At 39.1% G+C, this 15,712-nt stretch overlaps 1 protein-coding gene across 1 annotated transcript in view; it reads right to left on the bottom strand.

Moving 5' to 3' along the window:
• The window catches only part of LOC104149710 (uncharacterized), a 109,564-nt gene that overhangs the window by 39,825 nt on the left and 54,027 nt on the right, over nucleotides 1–15,712 (bottom strand). Inside the window, exons 31-43 of the mRNA XM_068908870.1 lie at nucleotides 14,062–14,273; nucleotides 12,075–12,263; nucleotides 10,985–11,124; nucleotides 9,412–9,574; nucleotides 9,203–9,289; nucleotides 8,678–8,812; nucleotides 8,103–8,222; nucleotides 5,418–5,635; nucleotides 4,308–4,501; nucleotides 3,290–3,592; nucleotides 2,234–2,463; nucleotides 1,339–1,500; nucleotides 445–522 (exon numbers count right to left, since the gene is read on the bottom strand). Of these exons, the coding sequence (XP_068764971.1) occupies nucleotides 445–522; nucleotides 1,339–1,500; nucleotides 2,234–2,463; nucleotides 3,290–3,592; nucleotides 4,308–4,501; nucleotides 5,418–5,635; nucleotides 8,103–8,222; nucleotides 8,678–8,812; nucleotides 9,203–9,289; nucleotides 9,412–9,574; nucleotides 10,985–11,124; nucleotides 12,075–12,263; nucleotides 14,062–14,273 (2,231 nt within the window). The remainder of the gene's footprint in view (nucleotides 1–444; nucleotides 523–1,338; nucleotides 1,501–2,233; nucleotides 2,464–3,289; nucleotides 3,593–4,307; nucleotides 4,502–5,417; nucleotides 5,636–8,102; nucleotides 8,223–8,677; nucleotides 8,813–9,202; nucleotides 9,290–9,411; nucleotides 9,575–10,984; nucleotides 11,125–12,074; nucleotides 12,264–14,061; nucleotides 14,274–15,712) is intronic.

Raw genomic sequence — 15,712 nt, 5'->3', positions numbered from 1 at the left:
TGCAGGCTCTTTCACTGAGCTCTGAAGCAATCCAACTTGCTTGTAGTAGGACATGGGAATATCACCTTTAAAATTGCACCTGTTGGGCCTGTAAACACCTCTTAGCTCTGCTACATGTTCTGCGATTGGACTAAAGCTGTAAATCTGTATCACCCAAATACAAGTTTGGCTGAAAGTTCAAGCTCAGAATAAAAATCCTATTGCATGATGGCGAAACCGAGTGCTACCTTCCTCATCAATTTGTCTCGTTTTTGATGGACAAGCAATCTGATCCGGTTGAATCTGGGGATATTAACGGAGTGAAAACATCTGAAGATTTGTACACAACCTCCTGCAAATTCAAACCCCTTTCTACATTTCTGAAATCTTCCAGTACTTAGATTCCCTCAGTGGTAATTAAGATAGCATGCTGATGATAGCAAAGTTTAAGAATGAAGCTTGTACCTCAGAATGATGACTTGCAATGTCTCCACTGCAAAGGCCAGAAAGTTGTTTGTCAGTGGATGCTCCACTGCAAGTAACCTGTTGACATATCAACACAGCACATTCAGAACATCAAGAAAAGCAGAGAGGACTAAAATGCAAAGGAGTGATCTAAAAGCCTGCTTTCAAGAGAAAGAGCAGGAAAATGTTAAAATATAGTTTTAAGATTAAAGATTAGAGAGCAGTCTCAAAAAGATAAAGATTTTAGCGGACCTGAGGCTAAATCATGTCTCTAATCTTACATTATTATCTCAAAATACTATTGGGATAGACAAAGAGAGAAGAATATCTTCAAACAGTAGGAAATTGTTACTTGTTAGACAGAATTATTTTTGATACCCTGGCTTTCGATTTTGGCAGGAGAGAGTGGGATTTCCTATGTTTAACATGGAAAATACCACTGACACAAGTAGATGTTGAGCGTTTTAAGTGCCATCAGCTGTGCCCCGTGTTGCAGGCTGCAAAGTCCTTGGAGAGGGCTTTTGGCTGACAATAGCAGTCTATTACTATTCATTCTCCAGTTTACATTACTGCACCCACAAACAGCTAAGTGCTCCACCTGCAAACCCCACCTCAGCAAGGTGGAAAGGGACTGGACGTTATCACGCCTGGACAAGTGCCTTTTTGGATATGCGCACTCCAATTTCATGCCATACATGTTTTTAACTGCCACATTTTGCTTAGCAATAAAGACCAGGCTTTCAAGCAGTTTCTAGACTTTCTGTGCTGGTCTTGTTTGGGAAAAATCTCTCCCTTCTGATGTCCTAGCTTGCTCTCAACATGCTAATTTGAACAACTGAGTACGAAAAGCAGAAAGTGACATCAAACACACCATATAACAGGATTTCTGCTAACCTCTATGGCCTGTGGGATAATGTCTATCAGTGGTCTCACATCATGATGAAGTGAAAAGGAAACATCCATAGCACCAACAGTGGTTCTCTTCTCAGTTTCAACTTTGAACTGTTCATTCTCCACCATGGTTGTTATCCCTGCAGCAATCCTTCTGCTGAAATTCTGAGTACAAAAGAAACCAAATAAGAGAAAGACACAAGCAACAACAGCCCAGCCAGAGCTGACAAAGGCAGAATCTGTTTCACAGTGCTGGAACCTGACAGCCTGTGTCACAGCAGCAACACTGGTAAAGGGGAAGTAAAAATGCTTCAATGTGGCTTCATTTCAAAGACAGACTTTCCTGTCATGCTAGACCTTCTGAATGCTGTGTACCGACACTGCACCAGAAAAGAGGATCCATGACATTCCTGTGCTTTGAGACTTCTAAAGGGAAAGCCATGTTAAACATTCCTTGGCTATTTAGCAGACATCTAAAGGATGATATGGTAACTACCTAAACCAGGTACAAAATGCAACACAGTGCCTAGGCTCATGGACGCTTAGATCTGATAGCTACATACTTTAGGCCTACCTGTCCACTTCCCATTTATAGGGGAAAAATAAAATTGGACAAGACTACCATTCCTAAGTGGCAAGGCACTTCACTTAAACCTGAACTGAATGTAGCATCTTAATTTAGTCTAGATTTAGTTCCAAGACTTCAGATGACTGGTACATGGTATGACTAGAAGCCATGAAGACACCCTTCCTTCACGCAGCAATTAAGTACATCTCAAAAATGCAGCCACCTTCGGAGTGAAGTGCATCCTGTGGTTAACACCACATAGGAATAACCTGAAGTTATTAGAAATGGTTCTGCCAGAAATTAAATAATCACAAGCAGAACTTTTCTTACCTGGTAATAGCCAGTAGCTTCCACAATAAAGGGGATCCCAAGTTTCTTTATCTGTGAGATGTTGTGCTTTAAACTGACAGATAGCTGGGAGTTAGGAGGCTCTGCAGACAGTCTCTGACCTTCAAACACAGCAGTAATCCTTTCACTGCCACTCTGTAGGGCTACAGTAACGGTGTGATTTGTTGTGACATGGTTGCGCACAGCGGTGAGAACGCCATCCAGGGGCAATCCTAACGACAGGGAAGGAAGCAAAATCAACACAACGATACTGCTGGGCTGTCATTGCCTGTAAAATACATAAAAGCTAAATTACAGATTAAAGAGAGTGCTTCTATCACTTGTCATAACAGGAGACAGACCTTTTTTAAAAAGTGCTATCATTCAGAGAGTTGCACTTTCTGCTGTGTACTTACAGTAAGAGAGAACATTAACTACCATATGAAATATATTAAAAGTGACTGTTAAATTAAAATGTGATATGCACCTTGGGAGTCAAAGATTATTCCTTTCTCAGTAAAGGACATCCGGCAATGCGCATTGTGTGCAACTCCAGTAACTGGCTGTTAGAAAGTTTCAAGACAGATTTCTTAGGTCCAAAGGGACAAAGGCAATTTCCCCTTCTAAAATTGCTGATAACTTCAGTTCATAAAAGCCCTTGGTTTTGCTTATAAAACAACACTTGAAATATTTTACTCTTCAGAATGATTTAGTCAATGATATTCAAAAAATGTTTCAATTACGGCCTGAACCAAAAAAGGTATAAAAATATGCTTAGAGGAATTGATCAACATACCCTAACTGTTCAATATGCAGAGATAGAGATGTAAAAGAGAAAAATAATTTATTTTGAAGTAGTTCAAATAGTTTAAAAATAATCCTGTATCCTTCCTATTGTATTTTCTTAATATTAAAATGAATGCTGCTGAAGTTAAGACCAGATCGCATTTTGTTCTGGTGTGAGCAAACGGAACCTCCAAAGCTCTGCACCTACCTAGACAAAGTCATCCCTACATCTTGTTATACCATATGTTGATCAAGTCAGAACTTCCTACATACCTGCATTTTTTAAAGAGCTGACGTTATGTGTGAAAGTCCCACTGACCCTGCTGTATTCATGACTCATGATGCTGGAAAAATCTACAGAAAGGGCTTTCTCATCTACCAGGAAACTAGCTAAGCCCTTTTTGATCTCTTTACTCAGCTCCAGGTGTCCTTTCAATTTTGCCTCCATTGGCATTGCCTGACTGCCGTTCTGAAACACAGCAAAAGTGATATTGTGTACGCTGGAATTCCCAAACACGTTTCTGTTCCTGAGATGGAGTCCATACAGTGCTTTGTTGATCATCACATTGATATTACCTGCAATGGGCAGAAATGATTACTGCAGAGAACTCTTTGGGACAGAAATGACCAGGATTTGATGAGTAACATACAAAGTAATCTTTAATTTAATACTAGGAGGAAGTGAATGCATTTCCGCTGATTATAATAGATAACTTAGCCTAATTCAGATAGCAAATTGGTTCATTGTTAAGAGAGCAGTTTCTCTACTAATAGAGGTGCCTGTGTTGAGAACAAATTATGTAATAGCATTTCTGGCAGTTGTTTCTTTTTATTCACAAAGCTGCTTGTGCCTTTAGGCCAGGACTACGGATAGCACACTGCCTCCTGAAGGTAAATTTACAGACGGATTATGACCTTCCACAAAAGCTCCTTGTATCACTCCCGGATAAACAGTCCCTCTGGAGCTCTGCAGTGACATGCTCTACTCCATGGAGCCATTCGCAAGGGCGAGGTCCCTGAGTCTGCCGCTCCCCCGCATTTCAGAAGGCTCGCACAGGAAACCACCACCCACCATTTCCCTCCATCAATGAAACCAACAAATAATAGAGGCACCTGCAATGAAAACGATAGTTTACTCAAATGTGCCTTCAACCCACTGATCCGTGGTTCATTTTGTATACTAAATGCATCCCTTTGCATTCAATGCACTCAATGTAAGGAATACACTATGACTAAGAAGTCTCCTTGGGTAGCTGCTGAATTAGCAGCAAAACACCAAGTAAAAAAGTACCATCGTGAATGTTGCTTTTGCGCTTCAGTAATCCATTCAGTGAAAGAAGCTGAGGTATAGCCTTTAAGCCAGTAAATGTGTGTCGGACTTTTCCATTTAGGGACAAGACAAGACCAACTTTCTGCTCCCTGGCCCCCATGAAATCCACATGAAGCCTATTTTCATTAAGCTTTATCTCAGAAGATAACAAAAGTCTAAAAAGAAAGACAGAAAAAATGCCAGTAAAGTCATCTTAGAAGTGCTTAATTCATATCTTTGTCAATCTGCAGCAAGACCATCCCATTTATTTGGTACTGTAATGTTCAGTTCATATTCTGTACTTAGACAAAAGAAAAGTAGATTATACAAGAGAACTGTACAGTTTGTTGAAGAGGAGACTTTTGCCTAAACGGGCAAAAGTCAGTGATCCTAAGAAGCCTAGCACACGCACCTGGGAGAACCCAGAGAAGAAAAAAGGTCGGACTATCTGTGCCTCACTGCTTCTGCTCATATTGCACCTAGAGCAGTTTCTAGGATTTCTGCAGCTACTTGAGAGCTACTGTTTGGAAGGGTCTGCTGCACATGTTCTTGTTACCATGTGTTGTTAGCCAGGAACTGGATGTCGGAAGAGATGGACACACTCCAATGATTTCTATATACAAAATGGCTAAGGGAAGGGACTGCTGGAGACTGTCCAGTTCAACCTCCCCGCTCAAAGCGGGGCCAGCTAGAGCAGACCGTGTCTGGTCAGGCTTTGAGTATCTCCAAGGATGGAAACTCCACAGCCCTTCTGGGCAACCTCTTCCAGTGTCTGACTGCCATTACACTAAAAAAGTTTTCCTTTATGTTTAAACAGAATTTCTTGTATTTCAATTTGTGACCATGTGTCTCCTTTGCTGAAGACATTTGTATTAGCAAAGTATAAGGAACAAAGTCTATAAAGTGGCAAGTTCCATTTATATGACAAGGGCTTAAACTTAAAAAGGTTATAAAACAGTGCAGATTTAGTATATTAAAAAAAATTAAAAGGGAATATTTTGAAGATAAAATAAGGGATTTCTAAACTAAGTACAGCAGATCCAATTTTCCTCTCACATCTATTAACCAAGATTCTCATTCCGATTTCTCTACCTTGATGGAAACATTTTGCCCATTAACTGGAACTGCATTGACTCTGGTTCTGTCAAGACTGCCTGATGGAGGAAAGCGCTCACTCCAACAAGTCTGGCGTTCTTTCTCTTTTCATTGTTCGTATCGACCTCTAGCACCAGCATGTCCCTTCCATTGAAATGAAAATAAAGAGATCCATTGAGGTTGCTCTCGCCGTAACTCTTCAGGGCTGCTTGGACCTACACACAGAGAAAATAAGAACAGGACACTAAGAATCTCAAATCATAATGCAGAATAATGAAACATCAGTTTGAGGAATAAGATTGCAGACAATGATGAGGTTTGGGAGAGTCTCATGAATCCATTAAGAAACTTAACTTAGGAGGACTAAAAATAAAACTGAATAATTTTTCTTTGCTTCAAATAGAATCTCTTTTCCTGGCTGCAGGTGAATTGTTCATTTACTATGCTCCTAAAAAGAACTAACTGAATAAATATTCTCAAAATCTCAGTTTCCCCAGGCAAACGCTATGAGAGTTTCACAACTGCACACTGACTTCCAATGAAAGAAGCCAGCAGAATGTTTGAAAAACTCCTGAGAAACAATGTTTAAATATCTTCAGTGTCATTCACTTCATAGAAACCTATTTGCCAGGTGCTTTTTTTTCCCTTCCTTGGGTAGGGGAATGCATTTGTGTTTAAGTGGAAAAATTAAAAAAATAGATTTCTTAATCCATTTTATTCTCTTCAGCACCCATTGCTGGGACACGGGATATACCACAAACTAGAGGGGCAGTCTGAAGTTAAAATCTTGACAATACATCACTGCCAGGGATAAATGAAATTATAGCCATTAAAGACTGAAAAGACCTGCTAAATCACATAATCCAACCACTGTCAAAATGGGATAAAGCTAATCCTAGAGAAAGAACCTTTTGAACTGGTAATAAAGGCTACGGATGATATATGATTTTGCCTAGAAGTCTGTCACCGTGATAGAGCTTTCAATAACTACGCTAGTGAATTATTTTCCATGAGAGAACCCTTTTCCTGCATTATAGGGAGCTGGGAGGCATGCTCTGCAACAGGATGTTCCCATATTTACTGCTTCAAGACTACACATTTCTCCAGAACAAGACAAAAGGGAAATGTGACAACAGAAGAACACTGTGTCCTTTTAAATTATCACATGAAGGAGGCACTTTGTTTTGATTATCCAGAGCAGATGAAAATGAATGAATGCATTTAACTTTCCTTTGAATTTTTAAAACTTTACCATTATTCTTCAGTGTAAAAGGAGAAGAGAAATACAATCAAAATGCAACCCCGCTTTTCCCGAATAACCAAAAGTTTCCCCAAACCCAAGTGCCATGTAGCTCATCATGCCAGCAGAATCAAGGAATGCAAATTTCTGAAAAGTAGAGCAGGCACAGAAGCAATCCAGCTACCATGTTGTTCATCATCCTTCTTTTCCTAGACCCAAATTACGGCTTTCCTAGCTTCTGTTTATAAATAGGTTGACTGAAAACAACCTCCCTGAAGACCTGAAATACAGTTTCAACTCATATGCAGCTCAATTGTAACTGCATTCTGGTCAAGAGCCAAGACCTTAAAACCTTACTCTAATGCACTGCTACTAGGGTCAGTCCATCCCAGCGGCTTCAAAAACCTCTGCCACAGCCAGCCTCTTTGTACCACTCCAATTAGGAGCATCGCAGTGCTGTTTCTTTATCAGCTAGCCATCACTCCCAAAGTAGAAGGATGTTTTTAGAGGTTAAATGATGTGCTCATGCTCCAAATCTCAAAAGGCTCAAGCCAAATGGTTAACCTTATGGCTGCTGAACTGAAGAACCAGCTTGAAACAAATTCAGCGTATTTGGTTAACTGATTTAGAGAACCTGGACTGATTGTTATTGTACATTCAAGAGACGGCTCCAGTTAATTATTCAGAATAACTGAATAGTAACCGGATATTAAGTTACTTAAGATATGTCTATGTTTTGCTCAACTAATAAAGGTATAATTATACTGGATGTGTAGGTAGAAAGAGAGTATATCCCAGTTAGTTTTAAGCTAATAGCTTTTACTTGAAGGATTGGGGGAAATTTTTGACTGATAAGAATACATAAACATGTAAGAAAATCCAAAATACGTTTTTTATCCATTCAGCTGAACTCTAAAATGTTGGCACAAGAAAAAAGTTACTCTGCTAAAATGATGAACTATGTTGAATTTCAAGTATAACTTCACCTGAGTTTCAGAGTGATTTTTTTCCCAAAGTTTTCTGAATTTCAGTCAAAATATGTGCCAGTTGTGCCAATTGCATACAGTCACGTACCCAGAACAAATTATTCATAAAAAATTAACTGCCACCCCAACAATTCTGGCCTCTCCACTACCCTGACTGGATTTCCTACAAGTTGAACAACTTCACAGTATATACATACATTTATTCCCCTGCTACACCTTGAAAGTGGTTCCACAGTAATTTACAGTACAGTTAAACTGCTTTCAGGGGGAAATGTATGCCTAATGCACACAGCAAGCAAGAGACCTAACATGGATCTTCAGGAATAGAGTTTTTATACTGGGTCTCCAAACAAGACAGAATTTCACTCCTACTGGACAGGAGTCTTCAACACCGAGTGAATAAGCTGCAAAAGCTACAAGTTCATGCAATGAGACTGTAATAACCAGGGAACTGACCTGTGAGGAATCATTCTCGTTGATGATGGCTTTTACATTCACACTGTAGTCAAAGTCCTCCAGTTTGGTTTGCCTAGAAAACAGCTCCCCGCTTAGGGCCACTGCTTGTGGAAACTGGAGCTATTTGACAAAGCAAAATGTAAACATAATCGCTGCCTTCACATCAATTGCTTCGTGTTATTTGCTGTCTGAACTTTCAGCGTAAAGTGAGGAATGTTTAAAAGTAAATGTGTGTATAAAATTTTACCCAAAGATGCTACTGAAAAAAATATGAAAACAAATGATCAGTGTTTTTCTTACAAGAAATGTTTTTCTTACAAGACAGTACTGATACTGATTGTTATTTGCTCTTGCATATCACTGCAGACCCTTTGCTGGGGTTAGGATTTTATTGAATAGGAAGCTCGCAAGCGGAGAACAATTATAATTCTAAATGAAAAGCAGAAAAGCAGCCAACCAAGACAAGAAGATTAAAACAACATGAATAAAGACATAGAGAAACTGTTTTCTGGAAAGGAAGAAGGCAGTTCTTTTTCTGTACATCCTAAAATAAAGATCAGTTTCAACATCAATACCTGGAATGAATGAGTCACATCCACATGTAAAAGGTGTCTGAAATTTGCCTCACTAGATTTGTCCTGGTATCTTGCTAGAAAGCTGAGAACATCTTCCTTATTGACTTTCAAGGTAGTTTCAACTTCACACTTCACCTATGTGTTAAGAATGTGAGTAAGTGAACTACATTGAGTATTAACCTTCTGTATTATGACATATGAGGGAGGCCATTGCAGTTGAGAATTATTACGTTGTGACTCATAATGGAAAATAAGCAAAGCAGAGGAAAGAAAATGACTGCATTTAGTAAGAAAGATGAATAGATAGGTAAGAATTAGATCTCTGAATCATTCCCAATGCTTGTTACTTATAATAATATTAATGTTTAACATCAATTCTAAGAGAACTTTGCTTGCAGCATTTACTTGGTGAGGAACTAAAGACCTATAAGAAAGCTAGGCCCAAAAAGACAATAGGCTGCAAACTTAAACCAGTAGTTAATGAATCTCTCATTCTAAACGAAATTTAAGAGGAAATTTACTCACAGTTTCATGACTTCGAGTTAAAGTGCACATTTCAACATTTTGGGGGAACCACGTGTAGTTATAAGGATGAGCTAAACCAGCACAAATCTAAAAGAGTGTAAAAAAAGAGAGAGAAAATGAGAAACATAAGATATGTAGAGCAAGTTATTCATTTTCGGTTTTTTTGGTATGTCAGGTTAAAGGAAATTTGTGCATCAGGAATCACTCACATAGGGGTTTTCAGGTTGGTAGCCAAGTGTAACAGTTTGAACTGATTCTTCCAGTCCATTTATCAAAACTTTTGTCTCCAAAAAGTAGTGCTTTTGCTTTTTGTCAACGGTAAACGTCTCCTGGAGCAAGAAAATCTGTGGAATGAGCAGTTTAAATGGATGCCTGAAACAAAATAAGCAATGAACAAAACGTAAAAGATCTTCATAGGCAACCACGAAGAGAAAATACGCATAGTCCAGTTGAAACTCCAAAACTTTCAATTGCAAATGCCATTAGTGTGTCAGGTACCGATGTAAAGCATGTCAGATCAGGACCCGTGAGAACTTAATGGAGTGTAATTACAGCTTCATACAAACTACATACATTTACCAGAATTTCTGACAAAGAATTTCCACTCTGGATTCAGAAAAGACTGGGCAGACCACGGGAGAGAGTGACCTTCTAAAATTCTGATGGGCATACCCAATACACACACTTTACATACTTTCATGACCAAGACTTCATTTCAAATAGGGACAGAATGTCCAAACACTTAGGGTGGCTATGAAAACCTCAACTAGTAAGTACATTTTCTGTTCTCTGCAGAAACAATATCTGCCAGATGACAATCTACGCAACACGTGTTCAACTAGTAAGCAGTAAAGTGCTCAGAGAGCTATGCAAGTGCAACGTTTTATGGACTTTATTAAATACTTCTCTGCATTTACTTAGACGCCTAGGAAAAATACAATAACATTTATAATCAGACACTGGACTACATTTATACATGTTAGGATATCTGACACAGCTCTTCATCTTTCATTCACATTCTTCTCTCATTATTGAAAAGGCATCTCTCATGGTGTTTTTAGCGATCTCCAAGATGCAGAGCAGCTCCTAAGGGAGCCTTTGCACTCCTGTTGACCTTACTACGTCTTAAGAATGCTGAGATCTCCCCAGTGATGATCTGGATTTCTCAGGTCTGAATATGCATTTTTAATGAGGCTTTCAAAGTGTATTCTGATAATCGGTCCTGAAGGGAGAAATTCTGGAGACAGCCAATATCTAGAAGCAGTGTACTCGTTCTCACCAGGAAATCGAAACAAGATCCAAAATCTAAACAAGAGCATTTGTTATGTGTTTTAAGAGGGAAACATTTGGCTTTAGAACAGCTCTATCAGTGCTAAGGAGTAGAAGAAAAGCATCTGGACAGCACAGGAGATCAGATCTGGATTTTGGAACTTCTCATCACTTGGAAGTTTGGCCATGCCATAAATCCTGCTGCTTTCATGAAAGGAGGCTATACTTCCAATAGGGTTCCTAACAAACACATGGCCACAGCATGCACTGCCTATTGCTCTCGACAACTTTCTTCACTATTATTTCAATAACAAGGGCAAAGGCTGAATGGACACAGTTAACCAACCCATGGAGTCAGTGTGCTGGAGTAAGAGACAAGAGATTAGGGAGCACAAGTTTTGTGCATGTGGTACTTCAACCTTACAAGGCCCAGAACTTCTTCCCAAGAGCATCAAAATGCATACTAAATTTAGGCCAAAACATTCTTCATAGATAGAAAAAAGGCTACTGAACCTGAAATGGAGAGTTCCACGTTTTTGATAGAGCATCTTCTCCTTCTTCAGCTCTTCCACCTGACCTTCAAACTGCAGCACGACAGGCAGATTTTTATGGTCTGTCCATACAGCCTTCACAGAAGCGTTTGTCTTTTTAGGCTGCAGTCCAAATCATGCAACCAGGAGAAGAAAGGACACTTGCATCATATTTATTGGATTCATATTCAGGAATACCAGTATAAAAACCACACAGTTCAGTACATTACAGTGAGGCTGTCATTTCACACAACAACCCCCTTCCTGTGAAGTTCAAAATCTTGATCTCGATATACATAGGATTAAAAGTGACATTAGCAGTAAACCACTGACTTCAGCAAAAGATGATCAGATAAATGCCCTATAATGTATAACTTGAGTGTAAACTAGTTGCAGTATGAACAAGTTGTAGCGCTGGTACCAGTACATTTGAACATAAAAACTGATTGAATTTTCAAAGCACAGAATGCTTTGACTAGAACCACCACTGTTTTTTGTTTTATTTAATACATACTGCAAGGAACTGACCAAAGTACTGATCAAAGCATCGCTCTGGATGACAAACTGTTGATTATCTAGTCCTGTGCTGCAGACACCAAGCAAAGTAGGAATCGTTTTAAGCATTATGATAGATAAGGAGGAATGCAAGGGCTTAAATAACATATAAAACCAGCCTGCTACTATGCAGACTTGTAGGCAAAACATGTTGATTCTCCAAGATACTTAGCAAAATCCTCCAGGCCTGTCATACGTCTGCGTCAAAATATAAGTAACCACATCTACAGCGCTCTTTCAAGACACGTATTACCTCTTTGCCCTCTCCTTCCTATGTTTCTGTCTGTAGTTGGCCTCCCAAACAGGTGAGAAGGACAACAACACTGCACAAGTTTGTTTGTTTGTTTGTTTTTTAAACGAACTTAATTTTATTTTGCAGGTTGTCAAAACAGACAGAAATACAAGTAGTACCAGAGGTGTTTAAGCCTAGATGCTAGCAAAGACATCTCTCAGGAAGGTGGCAGACCTGAGAAATGCAATCCCAGGTCAGAGAAATTACATTTGTGCTTCTTTCTTACCACTGGTGGATTCTGATAGCTGGCTGTGAAGTTAAACTCCTGTTTTGTACTCTTTATCTTGAGGCAGAGAAATTTGGCTCGTTCGTTGTTTTCCAAAAGAATCTCATTCTTCACAAGTTGATTCCACAGAGATATCACTTCACTATAGCTATGCAGAACATTCCTCCCAAGATGATTAAATGTGGATGCCTGAAAAACAAAGAAGAACATAGTCGTCTGGCTGAGTTAGGACAGACAGGATCTTATTCCCCTAACAGCACAGCACAGAGGTGAAAAGAGGATCCTTACAAGAACTACTAGAAATAGTGCACCAGCATTTCAGTTATCAAAATATTCTGAATTGCCATAAAGATCTCAAAAATTATTTATGTCACTCTTATTTTATCCCATCTAAGCAGGAGAGAGAGAAATCTAAGTATTTGGAAAAACTATTGTTGATTAACAGTTTTTTCTTTCTCATTCAAGAATGTTTCTCACAATCCTCCACGCTGCGCCTGAACCAGCAGTGATCTAACAAGGAAAAACCGCAATTCAAAATAAAGGAACACCTTAAAGATCAATCTAAGTTAGAGGTCTACCACATCAGCAGTACATTCTAGAAGAAAGGCAAAACTTCCAGGCTCTCACCTCATTTATACAGAGGTAAATAAGGAGAAATTCAATGAAAATAAATGAAGTTCCTCCACGGCAAATCTACACTTTGTGTAGTGACAAATGTTTATCGCGTTGCTTAATGTTCAGCAACTGTGATGAGGTTAGGATAAAATCTTTATTTAATGGCATACTCTAAAATAAATTAGGAAAAAGCTTAGAATCCAGAGACTCAGGGCACGCCGATTCCATCCAATGGATATTTAATCATTTTATAAAAAGTGGAAAAATTCCAACAGAAAAGGCAGAAAACCACACATTGAGAACCCACTACTGAAGGTTCTCACAGGGGATCATGGGAGACCGGAATCACTCTCTGTGAGAGTCAAAACTAGACAACCTTCCATTTTTCACGACTGTTTCTAACCACTGAACTATCCTGTGTTCAATCAGGCAACAAGCTTACCATTTCTCCTACTGAATCTGTGCATTTTGTATAGATACTGGTATAGCCAATGGAACAAAGAATAACAGTAAGAACATCTTGGTGGCAAAGGTGTTCTTCTGCAAGACTGCAGCTCTGATATTTATGGAGCTCCAAATACTCACGCACCATTTTCCACTAAGGAGGCCAGAGCAAGAGGAAGCACGTACAATGAACTACATGACAGCTTGTCGGACAGGATATTCTCTAGGCAGAGGTGGGTTACACTCAACTCAAGCCGAGAATGCCTTTGAATCTAATGCCTCAAATTTAGGTGAATGCTGTAATCACTGGGCTCTTAATTTAAGAGTATGGCTATTGCTCTTCACACTTCTTAAATCAAACAAAGGCAAAGCTACAGAACTCAGTGGTTTCATTATCACTGAGGAACATATTTTAAACATTTCTTAGGTGGTGGTCCGGTTTTCCTACTTCCCCAAGAAGCTTCCAGCACAATTGAGAACTTTAAAAAGTTAGTTATTTGTACACACCTAGCTAGAACTCTCTCATCGTGTACTTGGGCTCTGTGCAGGGAGGGATGAACTCCTGTTCCAAAGAGGGACTCAGCTAGTGGCCCTAACATTTTTCAAAGTCAATAAATAGAACCTGATTGTGCTGACAAGCCAAGGCAGGCCTCACAGGAAGCCAGTGCGGAGGAAGAATAGCATATTGCTCAAGCACAGGAAACAGATTGAGGCAGAAAAGGCTTTTCAGAAAAGCCTTTCAGGACAGAAAAGGCATTTCAAGACACTCCCTTGTAAGTTAGCACACAGCGCAAGAGTTTCTCAAACAAACTACTTCACACAGCATGCTGAGCAAGTGTTATTCCAGTATAATGACAGTTCTCTCAGGCATCTATCACAAAGCTGTATCATCAAATCCGTACGCAAAAGGAAGCATCATGTTACTAACCTGCAGATATGTGGTAGCTGGGGTGTAAATATGAATTTTCCCTTCTTTTTCATTGCTTTCATCTTTATAGAATAGCTCCACTATGAGATTCTTAATAGAGATAATTTTCCCAGCTGTCAGCTCCATAGTCAGTAAATAAGCAGCACGCTGAGGCTGACCAAGTCTGTGAGCTGCATACAGATATAGCCATGGCGTATCCATATTTAATTCACCTGGAAAGAATATGTATTAAAAGTGAAGATAAGTGAAATTGCAAGCAACCTAGCTTCTAACTCTGCAACAAAGCTGATAGGAAGCTGAGCTTTGGGAATGAGAGTAAAATGCCATTATCAGTCTATTCTTCTCCAGCAGCCAAAATCTCCAGATGGTATATAACGAAATAAATGCTGTGAACTAGTGTTACATTTCATAGCGTAATCCACAGGAAGGGTTCCTAATAAATGGCAATTTATAAAGCCCAGAACTTATATGGCACCAGCAGAGGGTTCCACTCTGCAAGAAAATATGGAATCTTTACTTGAATTCTGATTCTACAACTATGATTCCCATGATTACAATAATGGCCTTACCAAAGCTGTTTGGACATATGCCATCTTAGAAATTCAATTCTGCAATACAAACGTTTGGAAAAAGATTTGAAGGTTATTTCGGAAACTAGTTTCTAGACAGCTCAGAATGATTACATCTGACAAGCTGTTCAGATTTCATCGGCAGACATTTATTTATCAAATTACGCCAATCACATTGCAATATGATTCAGCAACTCACTCACGATTATTTTATGACAGATACTCACTAAGTAATCTCCAAATTTTTAAAATTTCAAAATTAATTGAATCATAGCTCATTTCATCTGGACAAGCAGAAGAACGTAACAGTGAATTCAGTCCACTGTATCAAGCTACTTATTTTGCATTAATAAGGACCCAAGTTTGCACACATGGTAAACGCTAGCTTTGAAAAACTCCGATTTATACAGCATGTAATCCCCTGAAGTATAAAATGGTAGCAGCACTGAATCCATCTTAAACACTACGTTCCAGAAATCTGATTTTTGGCACACTTAAGGTAACTTTACCCTTATTTGAGAAAGAACTCTAAAAATGTAAAATACAGCTTGCAATAATAAAGGCTTATTTCCTGCTGTGCTTTCTGAAGCAAAGGTCTAAGATACATGAAACTTTTAAATAGATCCATATATATACACAGGTGTTTAATTTATAGCTTAAAATATGCCATTAGTATTCTTGTCCGTGTCCTATTTCCTAGTGTTCTTAAAATAAATTTGATCACTCTTTTTTAAAGCAAAGAATGTTTTAAAATATGGTTCACTTGGTCAGCTATCTTAGCTAAAAACGAGTAGGACAATACTGGTCTGTATTAGGAGCATGGCCATCACATAGAGTAACTCCCCTCTGCACAGTACCGGGGAGGCTACACCAGCAACACTGGATCTAGTTTTGGACCACCCAGATCAAGATGGATGGTGAGAAACCAAAAAGAGGGTCTAGAAGAGGGCTCCTACGATGACCAAGGACCTAGAAACATGATAAACAACAAGAGGGGAGGGAGCTGGCTTGTTTAGTCTAGCAAAGACGTGGGGGCGCCTACAGCTACTTGAAGGCAAACAACAAAGATAAGGAACATGAAC

Source organism: Struthio camelus, chromosome 15 (assembly GCF_040807025.1).
Source record: "Struthio camelus isolate bStrCam1 chromosome 15, bStrCam1.hap1, whole genome shotgun sequence".
NCBI lineage: Eukaryota > Metazoa > Chordata > Aves > Struthioniformes > Struthionidae > Struthio > Struthio camelus.
The sequence above is the reverse complement of the archived record's forward strand: the minus strand, read 5'-3'. Positions and strand labels throughout refer to the sequence as shown.